Source organism: Microtus oregoni, unplaced genomic scaffold (assembly GCF_018167655.1).
Source record: "Microtus oregoni isolate MIOR12 unplaced genomic scaffold, Mior012 000071F_ref0000514, whole genome shotgun sequence".
Lineage (NCBI taxonomy): Eukaryota > Metazoa > Chordata > Mammalia > Rodentia > Cricetidae > Microtus > Microtus oregoni.
Genome location: NW_024543978.1, coordinates 5,098,792 through 5,116,153, shown reverse-complemented (window position 1 = coordinate 5,116,153; position 17,362 = coordinate 5,098,792). Strand labels below are relative to the sequence as shown.

Here is a 17,362-nt window from a genome sequence, read left to right as displayed (position 1 = left end):
TCTTCAGAGTTCTTAATCTCTTGCCTGCCTCTGCCGAGTCACCACCCCCCTTCCTAATGACTTGTACTTCACTCTGGATGTCAGTCCCTGGTTGGTTATGTGTGTTGGAAATATCTTCCCTTAGGTTTGACTTTGATTTCTGAACCAGTCCTTCAATGGACTGAGCTTCTTAACCTTACCCAGAGTCCCTTTGTACTCACTTTCCTTTATACTCACCATAGTTCCTGCTTAAGAAACCATTGGTCATTCCCAGACCATCAAGCTGTCTCCTGCTTTCTTCTAAATCACTTCGTCACATTTGAAAATCTTCTGTCACATTTCACAGTTGCCTCTGTGGTACCAGCTTCCGTTTATTGAGAAAACCATAATAACAAGAGTCTTCGAGAGACTTAACTACATTGGTGATTTATTCACAGCAGTGTCACAGCACATTTGGACAGTCCAAGTGGAAGTCACACTGTGTGCTGTCTACACAGGTTACCGCCCATGGGGGAGAGCCCTCAAGATTCTGCAGCCACACCCAGGGGGTTGTCAGGAATTTTTCTCTCAGCCTTGCTGATGTCAGATGTTCCTGTCTGTTAATTCCCTCTTTAAACAAGCAGACAGAAAGCCTTTCTCTGCCTGATGCTATGCCACAGAGATCAGAGGGTGCCAGAGCAGAAAACAGGCAAGATTGGAGGGCCCAGTCTAGTACGAGGATGCCAGCCACACAGAAAACAAGTCCAGCATGATGCTGATGTCTTGGTGCTTTGTGATATGTGAGGGTTAGAATAGAGCAGGAGGAGGAGGGCAGGAATGCCTTTGTACAAGAAGCAGCCTTGAGCCATGTCAGCCAGGTGGGTGGATGGTGATTGAAGCTTTTCTCAAAATTGACATTAGCCTCACAGAGCAGTAAAGTGAAGCCTGTCCCTCTCCTACATTGTTGTCGATGATAAAATGCCACAGCCTCTTCTGAGAGCAACTTGGCAGCATCTGTCAAAAGCTAAATTGCAGTAGGTAGTCACTGGGAGTTTGGTGCATGTGACAGATACACGCTCAGGAGTGGAGCAGTGCCCTGGCTCCTCTATTCCAGTTTCTTAGTCCCCCCCACACACAGTTGCTCAAAACACTGACATCCTGGGGATTGGTGTTGATCGCTAGAGACAGTGCAGATGCTCAACCATTCAGAGACACAGCATCCCACTGTGTTCTGTGAGGGACCATCCTGAGGGCAAAGGAGCTGAGTACATCTGGGAGTGTCCACATGCCTGTGATGACTTCTGCCATGAGACATGAAACCAAGCTTGTTGGTTGTCTTTTGTTTTTGTTCCTAGGTGTGTATGTTTACTGGCTCAAGAGAAAATGTTTTTAGTCTAATTTTTGTATTTAAAAAGCTTACTAAATGCTGTTTATTCTTATTTGGATCCTGGAATAGAAGTATATTAGTTTAAGAACTAGTGACATCTAAAAGACTGGTGACTTCTGCTGCCATAGCAGTGTTTGTTCACTGTGGCGGGTGTCTTGTAGGATCAGGGTTAGGTGATGCTGGGTCACTGTGAATAGGCACACTCTGTCCCTGTCATCTTCCTTGTCTTACCTCAATGAAACTGACATGTTGCGTTGCCAAAATTGTGTATGAGAAGGAACAGATTAGGAAATCAAAGCTTGTGCCTCCTCTCCTTTCCTCTCTTCTCTCTTTGGTGTAGGCCGAAGAATTCCATCCACAGATGCCAACCCGCCGTCTGGCGGCAAAGGCTTCAAACTCCGAAGACAGCCATCGGAGCCAAAGCGAAGCTGCTGCTGACAACCCGGGGCCCCACACTAATGAAGAAGCGGGTGGTCCTGGATGTTGCAGGAGGGCCAGTTCCTGCCATTGGCAGCCGCCTCGTGCCCTGGAGTCTTCTTCATGCAAAAAGGACTCAGAGGAACTGGCTGTTGGGTACTCTTGGAAGACTGAAGCAGGTGTTTGTAACTGCAGACTTGTGTCGCGGACTCTGGTGTGCAAAGGGACCACATCCTTGGCTGCTGACTAGCTGAAAGGAGCATCTGATGTATGGATGGTAGGACTGAACTGCAGGTACTTTTGTAATCAGGATGTCGTGTATCATTTGTAAAGGGAAACGAGCACTTTTGTGGATCTTAAGGGAAAACGCTGTGGAGATGGCCATCTCCTTGGTCCTTGTCGCTAGTGTCAGAGTTGCATCATTTAAGATGTGGAAAATGATCACAAGTGGAGGGACGGTTGGCCCTGGAACAGTTTCCACCATCTCTCAAGCACTTTCATACACAGTAAATTAACGCCACGGCGGCGGCGGCCTGGTTCACCTCGGGTTTCCTTCCGACCCAGTATGTGTCACCACACATTAGTTTTATCATTACCTTTCTCAGTAAGCGCTCATGGTCCAGGTGATGGTGTAGAGATGTTACCTGGAGTCAGTTGAGATAAGCAGTGCTTTAAAAGGAAGAGAGAAAGAACAAAGGAAATGATTTTTTTGGTTTTTGGTCCAGGTATTTGGTGGAAAAAACAAAAACAAATGTGTGCTGCCTAGCATATGTACATTTGTAGTCTATATTTATGAGACCATTGCTTAAAATTATAAATTATGTAAATACATTAATAACTTTTGAATTCCACATTTAGTACTCCATTTAGTCGTGCACCCACTCATTTTTCAGCCAGTCCACAGGAGATTTTGAAGCGCATTCACCTTGTGCAAAAGCATGGAGCACTTAGCTCACAGCTCCTTCCTCCTCCCCTTGCCCTTCTGCATCCCATCTGGAAATGGTAATAAAGACATATGCCTCCTTGACAAGCTGACCGGTCCTTGCTAGCCTGGGGCAAGTGAGAGCCTAGCACCCAGCACTCACCTGGCCTTAGCAGTAGGGAGCTCAGACCAACTGTGTTGACAGTGCTTTGCATAGAACAGCCAGTTCGCCTCACCTCCTTTATTCTCTCTTGCCTCTGCTAGTGCTTTGCACTCTTTTCCCTCAGGAGCCTAATGAGGTTCTTAATATAATCTAAAAATAAAGCCCCCAAGTGAAACTGCTGGAAATTTGTTCCTGGTCTAATTTGGCACCCTTCCAGCCCAAGTATTGTAAGGGAAGGAAATTTACAAGATTAAATAGGAAATGAAACAGCTTGAATTTCAAACCAAATTGTGTTTTCAGAGCTGTCCTTAACTAAACAGTCAAAACTTTTCAAAACAACTGTTACTACTTTGCACCCTCCCATACATGCTCCACATGGAGAGGTTTTAGCAAAAGGGCAGCCCAGATGACACAGACCTGGGTGAGGCCTCGTGAGCGTCTCAGCTGTTTACTCTTACTCAAGTCAGACTGGGAGCGCCTTGTGTGGACTCATTGTCACCTCGTCCCTGAGCCTCCTGCGCAGCATTAAATTCTCACACGTGAGAAAACCCTGTGATTTCCCAAGACTGAGCTGCTTCCACCTGCAGTGGCTTGATACGACTTGACATACACCTGCAGAAAACAGCACTGCTCAGCTCATGTGGACGAGGCTGCCCATGTGAGACCCTTTCTGTCTCATTTCACCAAAAAACGGTATAAATTCATGATCTGAACAGTCCAGTAAATTCTGGAAGTCGTGGGGCATGCAGTGACTGCTGTCCTGTGGCACCTGTGACTTCTCTAGCTGATTCCCTCTCATGCCACATGGAGGGAGTGACTCTGGCCATGGCTGCATGTCTTCCCAACAGAATGAGCAGCATGACTCATGGTCATGACCCTGTGTTCATGTCTTTCTTGCCCACTCTGTCACCAGTCTGTCCAAGAAATGAAGGGGGCTGCCCTGCCTGTGGTGTCGTGTACTGCTTAATGGCAGTGGATTGCAGCTGGGCCCACACTCCATGGTCAGTGAACACAGGGAGGTCTCCATGTCCTTTCTTCCTATAAAATGTATATTAAAATGTAGGCAGACATAGTGCTTTATTCTGACCACATTGTCTCTTGGTTGTTTCTTTTTTTTTTTTTTTTTTTTGATTTTTCGAGACAGGGTTTCTCCGTAGCCTTTGGTTCCTGTCCTGGAACTAGCTCTTGTAGACCAGGCTGGCCTCGAACTCACAGAGATCTGCCTGTCTCTGCCTCCCGAGTGCTGGGATTAAAGGCGTGCACCACCACCGCCCGGTTTCCTGGTTGTTTCTTAAGAGAAATAGCCAGACTCCAAAGGCATTGAGACATTGCTCCTCCAAAAAAAAAATCTTTGGTTCCAAATGATGCAGGGCCATTTTTAAAAACTTTGAAGACTGAACAGAAGGGGCAAGATCTTTAATTAACTGCCAGTGTGTATTGATTTCTTTCAGAGAAATTGAAATAAGCTCCTTGCAGGTGTCCAATCCTAGGAGCCACTGGTCTCTCGATCTCTTCTTTTACATAAGTGTTTTTCTGATTCTGTGATAACTAATTAACTATCATTTGGTGATTAAAAGAACATAAAGTGAGAGTCTGATTAAGTGTCCTTCAGTGTGAACTCTGTGAGAAGTGATTGGAGAGAAATACCTACTGCAAGCCTTTCTGGTTCCCAATGAAATTCCATTGCCTGCTTGTCAGCTGCAGCCAAGACAAGCACTGTACATGGCAGTCGGGAGATTTATTCCTTTTAAAATAACCTGGGTCCTTGTTCCCCATTTATGATGATATTTGAAGTGCCCACCTCTTCTCATTGTGCTCCTCTTCCTTGGATGCCTACCCAGGTCAAATGATCAAGATTTTCTTATGAGAGACATGGTTATATCAAGAGGCCAGTATCGTTGTGAAGATTAGCTGTTCTCTGGATTGTTAAATATGTGATGGGGGCTGGCAGTGACCCACATTTAATTTCAGAACTTAACCTATAAGTCTTACATCTGTTCCTTGTCTCCAGGGGGAAAGTGGGTTTGAGGACTTCTAAAGCTCTTAAGATATACAGCTGAGAGTGTTCTGTAGGTTGCTGTCACCCGGCACCCAGGGGGCTGCCAAACCAGAGGGTCTGCTGCTGTATTTCAAGGTTCCCATGTTTGAGTGGGTGGGTTCAGTTTGGGGTACACTGCGTGTCAGTACATCGGCCTCCATGTCCCAAAAGGCAATAGTTCGCTGCCTTCTGTCTTTTCTATTGCAAAAGAGGCTAATGGGGTTCCGTTTAACATTTCTCACCCATTCATTCAGAGACTGTGACATGTGGACCCTCATACTATGTGATCTCTGCAACTAGCCCTTAGCCACCCATGTGTCTGCAAGACCCTGCAGGAGTCAGGAGAGAATCCTCCTGGGGAAAGGTAGCTGGGAACCCTTAGCTCTTCTCTAACGGCCAGTCGTGCTTCAGAGCATGGCAGCCAGACAGGTGGCTTGGACCACAGAACTTACCAGGCTCTTCAGCCTGATTCTGGTGAGAGCAGAGTGGTCATGGAATCCCTTGTAAGTTCTTACTTAAATTTATTTTGAAGGGACAAGCAGCACAATTTTTGTTCATTGTTTGATTTTTATCAGTTTTTAAGGAAGAAATGGGATATACTTTTAAGATTCAAGCTGTTAACTATGCCTTCATGGGGGGGGGGGGGGGTGATGATAAAAGATGTTGGTTTAAGACAACCCATGAATGATTTTGATTTTTTTTTAATGAGGTTGACGAGATGGCTCGGCAGGTAAAGGCACTTGCTTCTAAGGCTGATGACACAAGTCCAGTCTCTGGAGCCCACAGGGTAGAAGGACAATTCCACAAGTTGTCCTCTGATCGCCACGTGTCCTCCTACACCACACACACACAAATAAGTGTCATAATGTTTAAAAAATGTTCTGTGCAGTACATTATCTAGAAGACAAACAGAGCACTGTGCAGTTTAGGAAAAGGAGGGTCAGGTAGAATTTAGCCTGAGACTTAAAAGAATGACCTCGACAGATTTCCTGTGACGGCAGAGATCTTGTCCAGGGATAGAAAACCAGGCAATCTGATTATCTGATTTGCAAGAAATGTTAATGGAATTCCAGGGCATTTGTCCTGTTTTATGTGAAAATGAAGCTCTAAAAAATATTAGAAGGGTATTACCCTTCTCAGGAGCCTTCCTTCTGCACCTCAGAAGGTGATGAGTTAGGGGCCTACACTGATGAAGTTCATTAGACATGCTGAGAAGGGCAAATGAATAGAGCTTGGAATCACTGTATTTCTCAGCTCGTCCTTCAGGATGCTCCGAGCATGTAGGAGTGATTTACTATCTGGAACTAGGACTTCCACCAGCATAGATCAAGTTTAATTTGATGGTCTGTACCATCAGAAATAACTAATATCTGTGTTCTTTCCTCTCAGAGGGTAATCAATTAGAGATGTGCTAGAATATTTTTGGCTTCAAAACAAAAGGATTCAGAAGTTTAATAAAATAGAATCTCAGACCTTCCATCGATTCCTTTCATTATGTTGAACGTTTTAGATAGCAAGATTAGAATATATAAATAGTAGATAGTAAGATTGAAACCATAATGTCCAAAAAACTTGCAGGGAAAAAATGTTTTAATTTGCTGTGAGTTCATTTTATGGTGCCCAGTGCCTCATCAAAATGCTGCATAATTACAACAAGCAAAAATCCGGGTAGGTCTCCACAGACACGACTTAAAAAGTGCCAAGCTCTGTCTCCCAATTAATGGGGAGTCTAAGACAGTAATGTCTTTTTTAGAGCCTTCTTTAATTGACAGTTTTCAAGCGTGGGTCTTAATGTCCTCCTTAATGGCACAGTAGAGATGGCAATCTGCTGCTGTCCTCGTACCACTTTTGATTCAGGAACTGGACAGTGTTTAGAGGCAGGTTGTGGACAGCAGTCCACTGAAGGGATTCATCTTTACATAGAACTAACTATAACATTGTCAAGGAGGCCCCCAAAGCATCTAAAACCCAGTGTGTGCTTCATCCACTGCTCCACAAAGCAGGGCTTTAATTACTTGCTCAGCCAGCCTGGAGTCCTCCCCATGCTCGCCAGCTCCAGATCACTGCCAGACTCCTCCCATTATACTGTTTGCTTTTAGGGCTTGTCTTAACATTGTTTGACCACCATTAGCACTTGGCATTTACACTTTAATTATCCATTTCACCCCTTGGAAAAGCTTGGAAGCAAGGATGGAGCCCCTACCTCCCAAATCCCTTTTTGTTGTTACTACATGGTCATGAAATTTTCTCAACTTGGGTCATTCCCCCACGATGTCAGAGAGACCAGTTAGATTGGTGGGGGAGGATGAGTGGCAGCTGGGTAGTCAGCAGCTGATGCGGCTCTGTTTTTAAACCATTGGTTGTGTTCTGTAGACATAACTTTATTGCCCTGGGAAGGATCTTTTTTTTTTAATGTCCCACTCAGTCTTTCCATCATTTTACATCACAAGTCACTTATACCATCATCCATCGCTGCTCTGACCTTCAGAAATTATGGCCTGCCTTCCTTATGATCGACACTGAATTCTTGCCTTACTCTCATTTTCTGTGGGCTCTCCCTCAGGCACTCTGCCCCAGCGATCTTGGCATGTATGGTATGCCCTTCCCTGTGGGGTAAAGAGCCCCCAGGACTTTCAAAAGGGCAGTAGGCAGCATGAGCCTGCAAGGCAAACACAACTGAATGACGAAATGGGATCTGTTGTGGGTGATAGGGTGGTGGACTGGAGAATCAGCTGCACAAAGTTTGAAGGAAAGAAAACCTAAGCCCTGTACCAGCAATCCTTTCTGCTCCTGAGAGTGCCACCCCTTGTCAAGACCCAGTGGAAGGAGTAGCGCCCTGTGCCTTTTTTAATAGCATCTGTATGAAAATCGAATTGTTCCTGGTTTCCCAAGCCTGGTAACACTCTAAACGCCTGAATGAAAAGCCGTGGCTTCACAAGCCTGTATGGATGTTTGATGACCATTTTTGCAGTCTGACCTTTGGCTGGGCCTAAGTCTGTGTTTTGTTTGTAAACGTTGAAGAAAGGAAACTCCACCTTTTCCTTCTCGTTGTAAGATTTTTCTTTTGTGACCTGTTTGCAGATGGTAAATCTAGCATCCTTTGGAACAGTGTTTCTTCAGCTTGACTTGTATTGTATGCTTTTATAGAGTATGGCATGCTCCATCACTATAAGATTTATGTCAGGAGAGGTGTAAACATTTCGTTAATAAAATGCTGTGTTTACAGATGCATGATTTAGACTCTGGTGCTTTTTCTCTTCAACAATATTCAACACAATTCTTTTATTTATTGAGATGTTTTCTTCAAGTTTAACCCAAATATGAATTCAGCCAAGTACTGCAATTTCTGGTTATATGTACCACACCCACCGCCCTTCACATCACTCTAACCACTTACTCCAAAGGCATTCCTAACAGGCTGAGGGATAGAGTTCCAAAAGATTGGGCTGTCTAGTAAAAGGTTGGAGTATCTGTGTGGTGTCTGCTGAACATTGGTGTATCTGTAATGCCTGGTGTTTCTGCGGTGTCTGGTGGAAGGTTGGTATATCTTTGTTGTCTGGTAGATGATAGTGAATCTGTATGGTGTCTTATAGTATCTTGGTTTATCTTTGTGCCGTCTGGAGGAATGCTAGTGTTTCTGTGGTGTCTGGTTGAAGGTTGGTTGGTGTGTATGTGTGGTATTGGCTGAAGGTTGATATATGTGTTTTCTAGTGGAATGTTGGTGTATTTGTGCTGTGTGGTAGGATGTTGGTGTATCTTTGTTGGTGTGTGGTTGAAGAATGGTGTATCTGAGTAGTGTCTGTTAGTATGATGCTGTATCTAGGTGGTATGTGGTAGAAGGTTGGTTTGTCTGTGTGCCTCCTGGAATGGTGGTTTGTCTGTGGTCTCTGGTAGTATGTTGTATCTGTAGTAGTGTCTAGTAAAAGTTTGGAGTGTCTGTGATGTCTGGTGGAAGGTTGTTATATCTATGGTTTCTGATGGGAGGTTTGTGTTTGGTAGAAGCTTGGTGTATCTATGTGGTGTCTGGTGAAACACAGATGTATCTGTGGTATCTAGTAAAAGGTTGGTGTATCAATTGTGTATTGTGGAAGATTGGTACATTTTTGGTGTCTGTTAGTGGGTTGGTTTAATTGTGTGTTGTTGGGTACAAAGTAGGTATGTCTGTATAGTGTCTGGAGGAAGGCTGGTATGTCTGTGATGTATTGTGGAAGATTGGTGTATCTGTGGTGTCTGGTGGTGTTTTAATGTATCTATTGGGTGTAGAGTAGAAGGTTTGTGTGTCTCCTGTTTCGAATAGACAGTTGATATATCTGTGGTATCTGGTGGAAGGTTTTTGTATCTTTATGATGTCTGGTAGTATTTTTGGTAATCTATATGGTGTCTGGTGGAAGGTTGATGTATCTGTGGTAGTGTTTGGGGGAAGTTAGAGTATGTGCTGTCTGGTAGAAGGTTGGTGTATCTATCATGTCTCATAGTATGTTGGTGTATCTGTGGTGACTTGTGGAAGATTGCTGTATCTGTGGGGCCTTTTACCATATTGGTATGTCTGTGGTAGTATCTGAAGAAGGTTATTATATCAGTAGTAAGTGGTAGTGTGTTGGGATGTCTGTAGTGTAGGTAAAAGGATGGTGTATCTGTGGGTTGTTGTTGAAGGCTGGTGTGTCTGTGGTGGTGTTTGGTAGAAGGTTGGTGTATCTGTATAGTGTCTGGTTGAAGACTAGTATATGTATGTATGAACTACTCTGGTAGTTTTAGAAGGTTGGGCTGTTTGTTTAGTGTCTGGTGGAAGACTGGTGTGTTGTGGAAGATTGGGGTATCTCTGTCTGTTGGAAAATTGGTGTGTCTGTGATGTGTTGTGGAAGACTGGGGTATCTGTGCAGTATCTGGTGGAAGACTGCTGTTTCTGTGGTATACTGTGGAAGGTTGGGGTGTCTGTAAGGTGTCTGGTAGCTGTTAGTGTACCTGTTGAGTGTCAAGTGGAAGGTTTGTGTATCTGTGTGGTTTCTGGTGGGAAGTTGTAGTGTCTGGTATAAGGTTAGAGTATCTGGTGGTGTCTGGTGAAAAGTCATATACATAGTGTCTGCTGGAATGGTTGGTAAATTTGTGGTTGAAGGTGTGTGTATCTTTGTGGTGTCTGATAATATGATGGTGTATCTCTGCGGTTTCTGGTGAAAAGGTTGGCGTATCTGTGGTGTCTAATGGAAGGTGTGTGTATCTGGTTTCTGATGGAAGGTTGGTGTATCTGTGTGGTGTAGCTATAGTGCCTTCTGGAAGGTTGGTATATCTGTGTTGTGTCAGGAAGTATGTTGCTGTATTAGTGGTGTATACCAGTATATTGGTGTGTCTCTGGTGGTGTCTGGTAGAAGGTTGATATTCTGTGTTTTATGCTAGAAAGGTTGTGGGTATATGGAGTTTCTGGTTGAAGACCAGTGTATCTGTATGGTGTCTGGTAGTAAGATGGTGTGTCTCTGTAGTTTCTGGTGTGAGGTTGGCATGCAATCTTTGGTGTCTAATGGAAGGTGGGTTTATCTGGTTACTGGTGGACCCTTGGTGTATCTGTTCTGTATGGTAGTATGTTGGTTTATCTCTGGTGATGTCTGGTAAAAGGTTGATATATCTGGTGGAAAGAATGGTGTATTTGTAGTGTCTAGTTGAAGGCTGATGTATCTGTGTGGTTTCAGGAACATATTACCTGATAGTGTATCTCTGTGATTTCTGATGGAATGTTGTGTCTCATGAAAAGTTGGTATAACAATAGTGGTGTCTGGTGGAAGGTTGGTGTATCTGTTGTGGTGCCTGGTAGAAGATTGGTGTATCTGTATAGTGTCTGGTGGAAGATTGATAAATCTGTTTGGTATCTGGAAGTATGTTGGTGTATCTCTGGTGGTGTCTGGTAGAAGGTGATACACCTCTGTGTGTCTGGTGGAATAGTTGGTGTATATGTGGTTTCTGGTGGAAGGTTGGTGTATGTGGTATCAGGTGGAACGTTTGTGTATCTGTTGTGTCTCATAGAAGGCTGGTGTATGTGTGGTGTCTGGTGAAAGGCTGGTATACCTTTGGTTACTGTGATGTTTGATGGAAAGTTAGTGTATCTGTGTAGCGTCTAATAGTATGTTGGTGTATCTGTGTGGTGTCTGGTGGAAGGTTGGTATGGTTTCTCATGGAAGGTTGATGTATCTGGTTTCTGGTGGAACGTTGGTAGGTTTCTAGTGGAAGGTTGGTGTTTCTGTGATGTCTGGTAATGTGTTATATCTATAATGTATGGTAGTATGTTGGCATATCTCTGATGTCATCTAGTAGAAGGTTGATGTATTTTTGTTCTGTCTATTGAAAAGGTTAGTGTATCTTTGTGTGGTGTGGTAATATGATGGTATGCCTCTGTGGTGTCTGATACAAGATTGGTGTATCTGGTGTCTAGGGGGAAGGTTAGTGTATCTGTGGCGGTGTCTGGTAGAAGCTAGATGTATCTATGTGGTGTCTGGTGAAAGGTTGGTGTATCTGTGATATCTGGTAGTATGTTGGTGTATCTGTGGTGTATGGTAGTATATTGGTGTATGGTGGTGGTGTCTGGTAGAAGGTGGTTATAACTGTGTGGTGTCTGGTTGAAGGTTGGTGTATCTGTGGTAGAGTTTGGTGGAAGGCTGGTATATTTGTATAATGTCTGGTGGAAAACTGGTGAATCTGTGGCAATAATGAAATTTTTGTGCATCTGGTTTCTGGTAGAAGGTCGGTATGTCTGGTGTCTGGGAGTATGTTGCTGTATCTGCAGTGGTTTCTTGTAGAAGTTTGTTGAGTATTGTTTGGTACTATATTGATGTATCAGTGGTGTCTGGTAGTATCTTGGTATATCTGTTTGCTGTCTGGTGGAAGTTTGGTGTATCTGTGTGGTGTCTGGTTGAAAGCTGATATGTTGGAGTCTGGTACTGTCTGGTGGAAGGTTGCAGTATCTGTGATGTCTTGTAGAAGCTTTGTGTATCTTAGGTGGTGTTTGGTGGAAGGTTGATGTCTATCAGTGGTTTTCTAGTAGAAGGTTGGTGTATCTGGTGTCTGGTATGAGATTGCTGTGTCTCTGGTTTCTGGTCATATGTTGATGTATCTGTTGTTTATGGTAATATGGTGGTGTACCTGTGTTGTGTCTGGTGAAAGGCTGTTGTATCTATGTGTGGTGTATGGTAATACATTGTTGCATCTGTGTAGTGTCTGCTTGAAAGTCAGTGTTTAAGATTGTGCTAGGTGGAGTTTTTACTGCTGTGACGGGACACCATGACCACAGTTCAGTCCATTATCATGACAGAGAACATGGTGGCATGCAGGCAGATGTGGTACTGGGGTTGAGTCCTTACATCTCAGGAACAGGAAGTCAACTGAAAGTCACACTGAGGGAAGCATGAGCAAAAGAGATCTCAAAGCCTACCCCCTACAGTGACATACTTCCTCCAACAAGGGCATATATCCTAATAGTGCCAATCCCTTTGGGGGGGTCATTTCCTTTCAAACCACCATATCCCACTCCTTGGCCCGCAAAGCTTATAGCCATATTGTAATACAAAAAAAAAAAAAAAAAAAAGGCATTTAGTCCAACTCCAAAGTCCCCATAGTCTATAATAGGCTCAAACTTGTTTAAAAGTTCAAAGTCTCTTGTGAGGCACATGTCAGTCTTTTAACTGTCATCCCCCCAGTAAAAATCAAAATCAAAAAACAGATTACATACTTCCAGACCATTACAAAACACATGGAAGGGAGCAACATGAGGAAATACTGGGTAAAAGCAAGACCAAAATTCAGCTGAGCAAACTCTAAACTCTGCTTCTCCATGTCTGATGTCAAAGTACTCTTCAGATCTCCAACTCTGCAGCTTTGTTGACTGTAATACACTTCTTTCTCTTTGGCTGGTTCTACTTCCTGTTAGCAGCTTTGTTGACTGTAATACACTTCTTTCTCTTTGGCTGGTTCTACTTCCTGTTAGCAGCTTTCCTTGGCAGGGATCCTATGACTCTGGCATCCCTAATATCTTGGGTTCTCCAAAGCAATCTAGGCTTCAAGAACTTCACAGCTCCACTCAGTGACCTCTCTACTAGGCCTCCATTGAGGGACACCCCTGACACATGCCTTGCCTCAGTGGCTTTCTTTAGATGAGATGTAGCAAGTCTTTCTCTGGCCCACCAGTCAGCACCCAAATAATGATACAGAGACTTATTATTAATTATGAAAGCTCTGCCTTAGCTTAGACTTATTCCTAACTAGCTCTTATAGCTTATATTAACCCATTTATATCATTATGTTCTGTCACATGGTGTTACCTCTCTCCTATCTTGTACCTCCTTTTTCCTCCCTGTGTCTCCTTGCATCTCCCACATGCCTAGAATCTTCCTGTTCTTCCTTTCTCTGCCCAGAAATCCTGCTTATACCTCCTACCTAACTATTGGCCATCCAGCTTTTTATTACACCAGTCACAGCAATGTTTTCACACAGTATACAAATATCCCACATTCCCCCCTTTTGTCTAAGTAAAAAGGAAATATTTTTAACTCTAATATGTTAAATTATGTACAATAAAAACAATTATTAATTATTACTTTCACAATGTCTAGTCTCTCTGTATTTGGCAAGTTCAGAGAAAATATTCCATTAGTTTTATACCTGATTTACTTTGTATCCTAACTACAGAAAACTGTAACTATAACTATCTAATCTTCAACCCCATCAGAGACCCAAGAAGGATATAATATTACCTGAGTAAACAGGAAGAGTATAGACAAACAACTTCCAAAAGTATAGAAATGACAGTTGGCTTCCTGGACAGTCACCAAAAGTTTCTCTGCAATATTAGAGACATTTATTTATTTATTTATTTATTTATTTATTTATTTATTTGCCTACAGGCCTAGAATATATGACAGACTTTCTTTTTGTGAAACAGGAAATATTTGAAGGACTATCCTACCTTGTCTTGGCATGGAGGCAAAGTCCATAAACCATTTATTTTATCCTTAACTCTAAAGCCAGAACCACATGGCTGAAGCTGCCAAATTCTGCTGCTTCCTGGAACTGAAACATGGCCCCCTTGTTCAATTACATCTTTCTGTCTTCCACTTTCCTAAACTTGGCCATCCTGAAACTTGCTCTACAGACCGAGCTGGCCTCTGCCTCCTGAGTACTGGAATTAGGGTGTGCCCCACAACACCTGGCTCTAAGCTTTTCTTTGTTTCATTCTACAAGTAGGAAGCTTAGCTGAGTGGGATCTTGCCCAGAGGTCACCACTCCCTTTATTTCATTTCTTTTTTACTTTTTTGGAGGGTGGGGTGGGGAGGGTTTAAGGCAGGGTTTCGCTGTGTAGCTCTGGCTGTCCTGGCATTCAGTAGACCAGGCTGGTCTGAAATTCACAGAGATCCACCTGCCTCTGCCTCCTGAGTGCTGGGATTAAAAGTGTGCACCATCATCACCCAGCTCCTTTATTCTATTTCTTAATCTGTTTATCTCCTTGAACACGCAGAGGAGTTAGTTCCGGTCCACTTCCTGGTGTTCTTTTTCTCCTCAAAATTTACATTTTGTAATTTACCCTGTTTAGCTTGCTGTTTTTCATTATAAATCTTCCTTAGAGTTACCATTAATAACTACCCATTAGAGTCTATACTAGACTTGAAATTTCTTCTGCCAATGGAATTAATCAAAAATCTTCACTTTAGCCTCAGGTAGACTCTTTGGACAAGGGCAAAGGTAGCCATTTTTTCACCAAAATATCACAAGAAAGATCTCTAGGCAACATACTAAAATTTGTCACCTCTGAAACCTCTTGAGTGAGGCCCCCATAGTTCAAATAACTCTTAGCATCATTGTCCCTCTTGCTCCTACCAGTACGTCCCAGTAAGCAATGCTTAAAGCATTCTACTGCTTTTCAAACCCAAAGTGCCAAAATCCAAACTCCCAAACAAACACACGGGCAAGCCAATGTCAGCAATACCCTAGTCCCTGGCACCAAATTCTGTGTGACAACAGCAGCCATTATAACTCTTATAAAGAGAACATTTAATTAAGAGGACTCACAGTTTCAGAGGTCAAGTCCAATATCACAGCAGGGAGAATGGTGGCCTGCAGGCAAATGTGCTGGAGCATCTTAATAGGAAGGCTACAGGAAACTAACTGAAAGTCACACTGAGGGAAGTTTGAGCAAAGGAGACCTCAGAGCCCACCCACAGTGACGTACTTCATCCAACAAGGCCACACCTCCTAATAGTACCACCCTCTTTGGGGGCTGGCCATTTTCTTCAAACTACCACAATGGGGATGTATCTGGTTTATGGTAGTGTGTGGTGGAAAGGTAGTGTATCTGAGGGATCTGGTAGTATGTCAGTGTATCTGTGCCGTGCCTGGTTGAAGGTTTGAACATCTGTGTGCTGTTGGTTGAAGGTTGGTGTAGCAGTGGTTTCTAGTGGAAAGTCAGTGTCTCTGTGTGGCGTCTGGTAGTATCTTGATGTATGTGGTTGTCTGGTAGAAGGCTGGTGTATCTGTGGTAGTGTTTGGTGGTCGGAAGTTGATATGTCGCAGTAATGTCTGGTGGAAGGCTAGTGTACCTGTGGTATTCATGGATTTTTGGTTTATCTTTGTTTCCTGGCGCAAGACTGGTTTGTCTGAGTGTCTGGGAGTGTGTTGCTATATCTATAGTGGTGAATTGTAGAAGTTGTTGAATCTGAGTTGTGTCTGGTACTATATTGGTGTATCTGTGGTATCTGTTGGAACTTTGGTGATTTGTGTTATGTGGCAGAGAGTTGGTGTATCTGTGGTGTCAGGTAGTATGTTGGTGTATCTGTGTGGTGTCTGGTGGAAGGTTAGTGTGTCTGTAGTGCCTGGAGGAAGTTGGACTGTCTGTAATGTCTGGTAGTATGTTGGTGTATCTGCCTGGTGTCTAGTGTAAGGTTGGTGTATCAGTGGTATCTTGTGCTATGTTGATGCATTTGTGATTTATAATAATATGTTGTATCTGTGCCTAGAAGTTTGGTATATATGTGGTGTCTGCTGGAAAATTAGTGTATCTGTGGTATTGGGTAGAAAGTTGTGTATCTGATTTCTGGGGAAAGTTTGATGTATCTGTGTGCTGGTGCATGGTTGGCATATTTGTGATGTCTAATGGAAGGCTGGTGCACCTGTGGTTTCTGGTGGAAGGCTGACGTATCTGTGTGGTGTCTTGTGGAAGGGTGGGATGTTTTTTGGTAGAAGGTTTCAGTAATAGAGGTATCTCATGGAGTTTGCTTTATCTGTGGTTATGTTGTTGGAAGGTTGGTGTGTCTGTGTGGTGTCTGGTGGAAGGTTCATGTGTTTGTCATGTCTGGTAGTATGTTGGTGTGTCTGTGGTGTCTGATGGAGTTTTAGTATATATGTGGTATCTGGTAGCATGTTGTTGTATCTGTGTGGTATTGGGTGTAATATTGGTGTATCTTTGGTGTCTGATGGAAGGTTGGTGTGTCCGTGGTGGTGTCTGGTAGAATGTTGCTGTATCTGTGGTATGTGATAGTGTGTTGTGTCTTTGTAGTATCTGGGGGGAAAGTTGGTGTATCTATATGGTGTCTGGTAGAAGGTTGGCGTGTCTGGTTTCTGGTGGAAGTCTGATATATCTATAGTTTCTGCTGTGCGGTTGGTGTATCTGTGGTATCTGGTAGTATGTTGGTGTGTCTGATCTGATGTAAGGTTGGCATTTCTGTAGTATCTTGTATGTTGACATATCTCCAGTTTATGGTAGTATGTTAGTGTGTCTTATCTATGTGGCATCTGGTGGAAGGCTGGTGTATCTGTGGTGTCTGGTGCAAAGTTGTTGTATCTGGGGTGTGTTGTAGAAAATTGGTGTATCTGTGCTGTCTGGTAGTCTGTTCGTGTATCTGTAGTGTTTGGTGGAAGATTGGTGTATCTCTGGTGCCTGGCACTATGTTGCTGTATCTGTGTGGTGTCTGGTGGATGGTTCATGTGTATGTGGTGTCTTGTGTGTCTTGGTATTTCTGTGTATGAGAAGCTCAATAGAGGCCTGGGTCTCAGTAGTTTTCCCTAAGGCAATACCTGGTTGCAAGAAAGACCACAAACTGAGACTACCCAGGCACCACTCAGGAACAGACCATCCAAAGGAAATTCCTAATGTTCCAACCTACAGATAGGATCACCTGCCAGCCCATACCCATCGCTTTTCACCAAGACACCCCTAGACAAATGTCAACCAATCAGGGGTCCTAAACCTTAGAAATCCTTGACCCCCGCCTTTGCTACTATACAAACCCAACTCTAACTGAGCTCGGGTTCTCTGGTCACTCCAATACATTGGACATATGGAGAGACCAGGTTTGCAAACTTGTGTAAGGATAAAGGCTCTTTGCTTTTACATATAGGATTAGGTCTCTTGGGTGGTTTTGGGGGATTCTCTGTGATCTGGGCATGATATCTGGGATTTCCCCCCACCAAGCCACCAGGAACACCACCCTAAAGAGTCTTCAGCTG

The 17,362-nt window shown here is 43.5% G+C and overlaps 1 protein-coding gene across 3 annotated transcripts in view; it reads left to right on the top strand.

Annotated features, from left to right (window-relative positions):
- Rab22a (RAB22A, member RAS oncogene family) overlaps positions 1-8,119 on the top strand; it is a 52,520-nt gene extending 44,401 nt beyond the window's left edge. For 2 of the 3 annotated variants that reach the window (XM_041641678.1, XM_041641680.1), the window contains one exon: positions 1,686-8,119. In XM_041641678.1, the coding sequence (XP_041497612.1) occupies positions 1,686-2,016 (331 nt within the window). In that variant the 3' untranslated portion in view covers positions 2,017-8,119. The remainder of the gene's footprint in view (positions 1-1,685) is intronic. The other variant, XM_041641679.1, reaches the window with a different exon arrangement.
- Positions 8,120-17,362: the final 9,243 nt, after the last annotated feature.